Source organism: Aquila chrysaetos, chromosome 15, assembly GCF_900496995.4.
Source record: "Aquila chrysaetos chrysaetos chromosome 15, bAquChr1.4, whole genome shotgun sequence".
In the NCBI taxonomy this organism is placed as follows: Eukaryota; Metazoa; Chordata; class Aves; order Accipitriformes; family Accipitridae; genus Aquila; species Aquila chrysaetos.
In genome coordinates, this window is record NC_044018.1 from 28,200,364 (window position 1) to 28,209,242 (window position 8,879).

At 45.6% G+C, this 8,879-nt stretch overlaps 1 protein-coding gene across 1 annotated transcript; it reads left to right on the plus strand.

The window, feature by feature from the left end:
* Window positions 1-1,616: 1,616 nt before the first annotated feature.
* Window positions 1,617-8,023, plus strand: LOC115351055 (keratin, type II cytoskeletal 4-like). Its single transcript, XM_030037361.1, has 9 exons — window positions 1,617-2,169; window positions 3,009-3,223; window positions 3,553-3,613; window positions 4,285-4,380; window positions 4,984-5,148; window positions 5,235-5,360; window positions 5,638-5,858; window positions 6,172-6,200; window positions 6,724-8,023. Exons 1-9 carry the CDS (start codon window positions 1,711-1,713, stop codon window positions 7,200-7,202), a joined length of 1,851 nt encoding a protein of 616 aa, XP_029893221.1. The 5' UTR covers window positions 1,617-1,710; the 3' UTR covers window positions 7,203-8,023.
* Window positions 8,024-8,879: the final 856 nt, after the last annotated feature.

Consider the following 8,879-nt stretch of genomic DNA (forward strand, 5'->3'; position numbering starts at 1 on the left):
ATGTTGAACTATCCCATTTGTATAGAGCAAAAGTATCTGTTTACACAACTAATTTATACCACCAGCCCCTCAAACTCACATAAGTTGCAATTACATGTTCAATTAATAGCCTCATGAATCTCAGTGCTGTAGTCACATCCTATGGTTTCAGTGTGCATGTCTTCTTTTTAAGAACTTGATATTAGAAGGTTTAATGTTTTAAGGGGGTTTAGCCCTGGTTTTATGATTTGCAGTGCCTGATCCTAACTCTTGGAAAATGTTTTTGGAGGGGGTTAATGATAATGAGGGAACACAGCTACTGGGTGTTTCCAGATACCATCACGTTGTACATATAACACGCAGACTTCTCCAGACATCGCTCCCCTTCAGTCAGGAAAGGCTGAGGGCATTTAGTTGTTTGCACTATAATGTCTCTTTTTTCTCCCAAACACTTTACTCTCAAAGAGCTGAAAGAGGCCTATTGTTTTGACTTTCCAAATGTCAGTTTGGAGAAGGCCCTGAGATGGTTGGCAGCTAGGTTCACTCTCTCACCTCCTTGGGGTGGTGATTAGGAGAGAGAGAGATTCATCTTGCCAATGTGAGTCAAAGCCTTCTCTGGTGTCCAGTCTAATCCACTCATTAAGACTTCCTCTGTTGATGGAGAAAGACCAGTGCCTGAAGAGAGTGAATCACTCCAGTTCCCCTAAGCACAGACCCAGGGGCTGTTTCTCTTGGAGGTGTACCTCCATGGAGTGTCAAGGACGTGTCTGGCAGTCACCCAACTTTTAGCTGTCGCTTCTTGAATGAGATGGATCTCACCAGGCTGAAATGTGCTACTGTTCCTTTTTTGTTCCCTGTAGAGACTACCAGAAGATGGATCAGAAAGGTCTCCAACATCCAGCTTGGTAAAGGGTCCAATATAGCGAGGGCCAAAGATTTAACTGTGTTCAAATGGACTTCAGGTTAAGAATTTGCAGCATTACTCAAGTGAAAATGTCGCTGACTGCACAGAACATAAATCTGGTAAGCAAACTGGAATATGCCACATTTCCTGGACGCAACCTGCTCTGTTTTGGTAGTGTTTCATGGTGGTAAAAGAAGGTCAGCATTGCAATGTTTTTGGGGGGCATTTTGAGTCCTTGCAGTTGAATCCAGACCCATAACTCAGTGAATTTGCTGGTGTTTCAGGTACAGAAATGATCCATCCATCACAACACAACTTCCACAGTGTTTTTCCATGGTTGACTTTTTTTTTTTGGTTACTTTTCCGCACCCAAAGATTGTGAAATTACCCCCACAAAGTGCAAGTCTGCAAAACATGCCATCATACACAAAAACCCATGAGACACAAAACCCCAAACGACACACTGCAAACAAATCACAAAGAGTTTCTTCAAAAATGTTTGCTAAACTATAATTAGCGTAAGTTAGGGGAACACTTCAAACCGTAATATATTCTAAGCTAACTTGCAAACAGAGCACTTTTAGATTCCTTTTTATTTCCTCAGTAGTTAGTATTTGCTGGGCTGTTTTGCATTTTGAGGAGCATTTATTGCTGCCAGGCAAACCAAACCCTTAAGCGCTTTAAATTAATGTCCTGATCCTATCAAGGCCAGCTTCTCAAATATATATAAGGGGTAGCATCACTGTGTCACTTCAGCGGGATCTCTGTTCCTCTCCTGCAGAAGAGCTTCCCCTAAACTTTCATATTCCACCTTCAAATAAGCCACGATGAGCAGACAGGCGCCTACAGTGAGATCTGTCCTGGGACGAAGAGGCTTCAGTTCAGCTTCGGAGATTTGTGGTCGAAGCTACGCTGCCTCTGCCTGCCAACCTGTCCGATGTGGAGCTGGTGCCTATAGCAGCAGGAGTGTCTGCAACCTGGGTGGAAACAGGAGAATTTCCTACGTGAATGGAGTCTGCGGTACTGGATGTCTTGGAGAGTTCGGCTTTGGAGGTGTAGGCTACGGTAGTGTTGGAGGAAGGGTTGGCCTTTGTGGCCCCAGGGGATATAGTATTGTGAGAGGTTACCCTGATCGCAAAGCTGATGGCATCCAAGGTATCTGCATCGATGAACGGCTTCTGAAGCCCCTCTGCGTTGGGGTCGACCCGCTGGAACATGAAATACGCTGTCAGGAGAAGGAACAGATCAAGACACTCAACACCCAATTTGCCTGCTTCATCGACAAGGTGAGTGCAAACCTGCTCTGTACTTGCACTTCTTTGAGAAAAATAAAACACAACGAAACCCCTCCAAAACCCCAGTCCAGCTGATGCCATGAATCACTGAGCTGGGTCCAAGCAAGGGTCCAGATTCCCACAGAGCCATGTTGGTTCAGACTGGGATCTTCAGTACTGGGGAAGGGCTCATTTCAGCCACATGCCAGTCCTAGTATTTGCTGGTGTTTGTATCGTGGCCACAGTAGCACTGGACTTTCTTGCAGGTGTATCCTCTCTGGACAGCCTCGGTTCAAGGTTGGATTTCTCATGGCAGCCTTGTTCTAGCTCAGCTAGAAGTTACAGCCCTGATGGGGTCATCTTTCCATCCTCCATTAGACCCTTTTCCCCCTTTTGTCTTTAAATATAGCGACTGTTCCAAAAAACATTTCTGAAGGCAAAGGAGGTTAATCTTGATTCAGGCACCTAAACCTTAGATATCTAAGTCTGAGCTGTCACTTAGGATCCCTTTGTAGAAAAAACAGAGACAAACAGGTTCTACCCTCTGGGGACTCAATCTCATCCTAAAATACATCAGAGGCACCATCCAGAGGAGCCTTATTTCTATTCATTGGTGAGAAAGGCAGATTTAGACATGTGACTTTTAGATTTCTAAATAATTTAGACATGTGACTTTTAGATTTCTAAATAAGGGCAGATAATTTTATGATCATCGTGGCATATCACCTCTCACTTCCTGAAAATCCAATTCTTCCACCTGCAGTTTCACAGTGAGAGCAGACAGTTAAACCAGATGTCGAGTTATTGCATTCATCTTTTTATTTGAAGAATTGCTATTTTCTGGCCTGCAGGTCCGATTCCTGGAGCAGCAGAACAAAGTGCTGGAGACCAAGTGGGGCCTCCTGCAGCAATACGTCCTACCAAAGAAAGGGAAAAACCTTGAACTGTACTTTGAGAATTACATCTGCGACCTGCGGAAGCGCCTGGACTGCTTGCTATGTGAAAAGCAAAAACTGGGCAGCGAAGAATGTGCCACAAGCCAGCTGGTGGAGGAGTTCAAGTGCAAGTAAGGACCTTCAGGTCTCCTCTAGCTCTTGGCATTTCAATTCTCCTCTGGTTCATCTCAGGCAACATCTCCCAGACATGTGGCACATCCCCTTTGGGGATGTCACATTCTTCTGTCTCACTTGCAAACTCTTTGCATTGTTAATGTTGTTGTTCATGAAGAAGCTTCTGATCTTGGGATGGTCTAATGTTTGGTCTCCAGACACTGATCTTACAGTGCCTGATGGCAGTCTCTGAGCAAGCTAAGGTTGTTATTTATACGTGATGGTTAATGTCTGTGTGTCTGATAGTATTGCTTGCCTCAGCCCTTTTCTTCTCCTTTTCCAACAGATATGAAGAGGAAATCAACAGGCGTACAACTGTGGAGAATGAGTTTGTGGCACTCAAAAAGGTGAGAAGCTCAAAATACATGAATCGTTATACCTAAAATAGTTTTATTTGGTGTAAAGCTTGGTTGAAAAAGTGCATTATTAGGAAATGCCCAGCAAAAGTGTTATAATGTGCAGAAGGAGAGAGGCTTGTAAAGAGGCACACGGTTAGAAAAAGAGGCAAATGCAAGTAGAAAGTAAAAATAATGTATCCTCAAAGCTTACATCATCAGCACTACAGCAATAGTTTTGTTACCCCAAGCACATTCTTGAAGCATAATGGGAAGGTGCATTTGTGGAAGGGGGACAGAGTAGGAGAGGTCACACTGGAATACCTGGTGTCTAAGACGCTGGTTATTTTCTGACTCTCTCTTCACATACTTTATACTTGGACATCAGAAAAGCAGAAATCATTTGAACAATATTAAAAAATTATGTTTAAATACTCATTAGTCAATTCTGAGTTTGTAGCTAGGTCCTAAGTAATAAATAAACTAATCCCTGTAAGTCACGTTGGAATGGTTTTGTTTTCCTTTAGGAGACACCAGGGCATCTTGACTCACCCTCTCGCACCTTTCTGCTCTTGAAATCTTGTTGAAACATGTTTCTGTTTTATTGGCACTACCTCTGTCTTCTGTGTGTTTCTCCAATGTTTTCAGCGAGATTGGGCTGGAACGTATCTCCTCTCTTTCAGGATGCAGACTGCATCTTTTTGAACAAGGAAGAGCTGGAGGTGAAGGTGGATCTGTTAAGAAGGCAGTTGGAGTTGCTGAAATGTGTGTTTGAGGAGGTGAGTTTCTCTGGTCTGTCCCAGGAGTTTGGTGGTGCTGTCTCATCCTTCAGGTGCTCCAAATTTCTACAGCTTGAAACCCTTCTTTGACATGTCTCATCCCAAGCCCTGAATACTTGAAAGCATGGAAGTATAAGGTTGATACAATATTAACATGATTATGCTGGAAATAGGGTGGCTCCCCCTTTCTTAATGCAGCTCCAGGTATGAATTGGCTGTGTCCCAACTCTACCCCTGAGAAAAGAGATGCATCTGTCTAGTTACTCCGGATTGCAGTTGTCTGATTAGAGCTAAAGAAACTCCCAGCTTAATCCTGTCATTAACATCAGTAAAGCAGCTGAAGATGACAGGATACCAAGGGTTAAGTCACTCAAATTCCTTGCCCTTGATGTGGACAGAATTGCTGCAGGTCAGCATGTAGGTCAGCAGCTGACATGTGGCAACTCATCCAGCAGGGAGGATTTTCTGCTGAGCCAACCTGAGGGACATTTCTTGACTTGTTATATCCATCAGCCGAGCAGCGTGGCTCTTTGGCCCAGCCCTTCCTTCACTATAAAGTCTGAGAATTGCTAACAGCTGACTAAGCCATTCCCCAACCCGTAGGAACGAGCTCAGGTAGATCGCCAGCTATGCGACACTTCAGTCATCGTGAAAATGGACAACAACCGAGACCTGGACATGGAAAGCATCATCAAGAATGTTGAATGCTGGTACCAAGAAATAGCTCAGAAGAGCAAAGAAGAAGTTGATGCTTTCTACCAAACCAGGGTGAGTAAGAAGCAACCTGGCTGTCTGCCTGGCAACTTAACAGGCTGCAGGTCAAAAACGATGATTGTCTTGTTTCTTGGTTCCAGTTTCAGGAGCTTCAGGATAAGAGAGGCAAGTATTGCGATGATCTGCAAAACAACAAGTGTGAGATTTCAGAGCTAACCCGGATGATACAGAAGCTGCAGTGTGAACTGGAGAACGTGAAGAAGCAGGTAGGAGAGGCCCAGAGGCGATGTTTCCAGAAAGGGCAATGTCTTGGAGGACAGCTCAGATATGGGGGAAGATGACGCATTGGCCTTTAGTAGTCTTAAGACCTGCCCTAGGCTGTAGTTGGAAAGTGTATTGTTGAAAAGTGGATAGAGAGAAGGGAAGCTGGTGGTTTTTTCTCTGTTTGCAATTGGAAGAGCAGATTAATCCAAAACCAGAATGTCCAGGAATTAGGAAATGAAGCCTTGAAGACACGTGCACTGTTATCCTCCCCTCTGACAGGTGTCCTGCCTGCAAACCTCCATTTGTGACGTTGAGCAGCGTGGGGATTGTGCTCTCAAAGATGCCCGGGAGAAGCACGTTGAGCTACAGAATGCCCTCCAGAAGGCCAAGGATGAGCTGGCTTGCATGCTGCGGGATTACCAGGAGCTGCTGAATGTCAAGCTGGCCCTGGATATCGAGATAGCAACGTATAAGACTCTACTGGAGGGTGAAGAGAGCAGGTGGGTGACAGAGACCTTGTCCCTTTTCTCCTGTATATCAGAGTCTGGAACGATTCCAGCTCCCAAGTGAATTTTGCAGCTCCAGGATCCTTCCAGGCTCACAGAAACTGGGGCTGGAGAGATGGCTGGAGGCCATACAGGCCACCCTTTTGCCAGCAAAAACAATTCCTGTCCTAGGGATAGTCAGACTTGTTAAAACAAGGGATTAAGTGGGCTGGTTGTACAGCTGGAAGTTATGAGTAACGTCAGGTTTCTAGATGTGCATGCAACTGGTTAATAGGATAACGTGCATTTCTCTTATCTCCCCTAACAGGATATGTGTGGGGAACCCGGTGAGCGTGTGTAAGTAACCTGAAGATTTACAGCCGTGAGGGTTTCTCATTTTAGGAAAGACAGCTTATGGAGTAACATTACCTGTCTGCCCCAGCCCCCTCTGCTTCTGCCTCCCTTTCCATTTCAGACCAGGCTGATGTTGAAGGTTTAGTCCCAGAAATCTCAAATACCTCTGAATTTCAAAAAAATTGGCTTTTGGATGGAGGGGGAGAAGGTCAAATTCATGACCCTTTTCTACTCTTGGAGGCAACAGTGAGCTGCCCTGGTGAACCCGCCAGGCAATGCACTGATGTGCATTGAACCTGGGAAAGAATATGCCACCAGCCAGATGAGCCGCCTGGGAACCGGGAGAAACTGTGAGGGGATGTGTTGGGACATGGGGGAGGAGTTGGAAGGAGCAGGGGCTCAAATATGTTGGACAAATCTAGAGGAAATCAGGTTTGGTCAGTTCTGTCACTCATGAAACAACTTGCCTTGTGAGAGTGTTCCAGTTTTCCTCTCTAAATAATTAATCCCATGGGCTGTCTTGCAGCTGTGGTCAGCAGTGGCTACAATATCCCCGATGACTGCGGGATGCTGGCTGCAAACGGGGCTGTGTGTGGCTACGGCTCCCTGGGGAGACGGTCCGGACGACACAGCTCCCAGAATGGAGGATTCAGCTCCCGGAGCGCTGGGCTCCACCCCAAGAGAGTCATTAGCTCGGTGGCCAAGCAGTGTGTCCCAGAGGTGTATTGCCAAGCCGGAGGGGTCAACTGCAAAAATGGGGGATTCAGCTCCCGGAGCGGGGGGTACCCAGCCCGCACCGTCATCAGCACGGGAAATGGGGGCTTGAATGCTAGGATGGGGCCTTGCCAAGCTGGTGGGGTGGTCAGCTTCGGAAACCAAGGCTGCGTCATCAGGCAGCTGGGGGGCTCTCCTGTTGTCGTTGCAAACAGCCCTGAAGTTGTGGGGTGCAACAACGGCGTGGTGGGGAACTTCGGGGTTGTCAGAGACCCATGCGTTGTTCCATAGGGCTGTCAGCTGGGGAGGTGGCACAGCCAGCAACGTTGGAGAGCAACACTGAGACACGCAGTTCCTACCACTGAGATGATGCAGGATAGTTTCTCTGCCCACTAGTAGCAACATTTGTCACCAAGCCCATTCCCACATTTATTAGCATCAGATATATACCCCACCAAGTTATGTTTTCAGAGTCCCCAACCCTAAAGACACATCTAGCAAGCTTCTCCAGCAGGTGCTCAACACAGTATTATTTCTCTGAGTTTATACTGTCTAGATTATCACAGCTTTAAGGGTTTGCTTGTTGCGCTGCCTTCGCTGGCTTTTCCCATAACGAGCAGATTCATTAACAATGTTCTTCCTTACAAGACACCTCTTTTTCTTCCAGCTCCTCCCAAAGCATTTCAGAAAAGAGAGTGATGATTTAACTTTCCCAGGAGGCACTGGGAGAACACACCCCTCCCCCCCGCTTTTTTTTTTAGTCAAAGAAGAAACCCTGAGCTGCAAAATTGAGCTTAAATTTTAAACAAGGCAATTTCAACTTTCAAAGCACCTGCTAGTTACACTGCAGCCATAGGCTTTTTGTGGAATTTGCTTACAGATGAATACGTAGTACTTTCATTTGCTTCTGCATGTTAGGGGTGGCTAGTTCAAAGCGTGCTGATTTTTAGAAGAGCTCACCCCCCATCCCTACCCCCAAAATGCCAAGGGAAGTTATTGGTGCATAAATCTTCTGAGCTGACATCTTATACTCACATGAACAGAGCTTCTTTCATTGACTGCTCAGACTTCCCAGCTTTCCACTGCGCCTTCAATAAACTGCATTGAAAGTACATGTTTCGTCTCTGCATTTTTCCATAGATGGTATTTAAAGAAATTACAAAATGGGTGAAGAAGTACGCTTTCGCAGTTTATGGGGGAAAGAAAGAATCAAACATATTTTGATTCTCTTTAGGCAGTTTGGAGCACAGTGGCACTCAGATGCCAGGAGAGCCCAATGGTGTTTATTCTGTTTTATTTACCTCCTTATATCACACCACCTATAAGATATTTTATAGCCCAAGTAGCAACTGATGTCAAAGATTGCCAGAAACCTCCAAAATAATTCTGAGCACTGTAAGATGTCCTCTACGACAAGTTTGCCATCCTGTAGCTTCATTCACTGCTGCAACCTCAGAACAATGTATTTGTTCGATCCTTCCATGTCACAGCAGTTGAATGAACACAGAAGCCAACGCTGACCTGAGCTCAACAGGCTTGTGATCAGGACTGTGCACTGCCAGAGTCATATGTATTTTAGACATAAAAACTTTTGCTTCAGTGGTGTTAGGGCTGACAAAGTGTGACATTTATCCTGTATGACTTAAAAGGCAAAGAGATATGTTGTGAGATCTCTTGGCCATAACAGGGTGCGATTGACTTTGTCTCAGTTTTGAAGTCTCCCATGTTAAGCTCAACAAGTGAGCTGGTTGCTGGGGGCTCATTTCATGGAGAGAAACCAACATTTCCATGGGGTTATTCATCTGACCAAACACAGGTGCCTAATTTAGTATGAAATGCATCAAGCTCTAGACTCTACTGACTGCATCAATTAGATCTCTCCTGGCTCTGCAGGCAGCCTCGGGCAGGGTATTAGCGCAAATAGAGACATCACCATGTGAGACGCCTGCATGTACTCAGACAAATACA

Bases quoted from the DNA above. Each gene is read 5' to 3' on its own strand.
- LOC115351055 (XM_030037361.1), top strand. From the start codon at position 1,711: ATGAGCAGACAGGCGCCTACAGTGAGATCTGTCCTGGGACGAAGAGGC. The intron at 3,614-4,284 runs GTGAGAAGCTCA...CCTCTCTTTCAG, and splicing joins AGTTTGTGGCACTCAAAAAG to GATGCAGACTGCATCTTTTT. The intron at 6,201-6,723 runs GTAAGTAACCTG...GCTGTCTTGCAG, and splicing joins GGGGAACCCGGTGAGCGTGT to CTGTGGTCAGCAGTGGCTAC.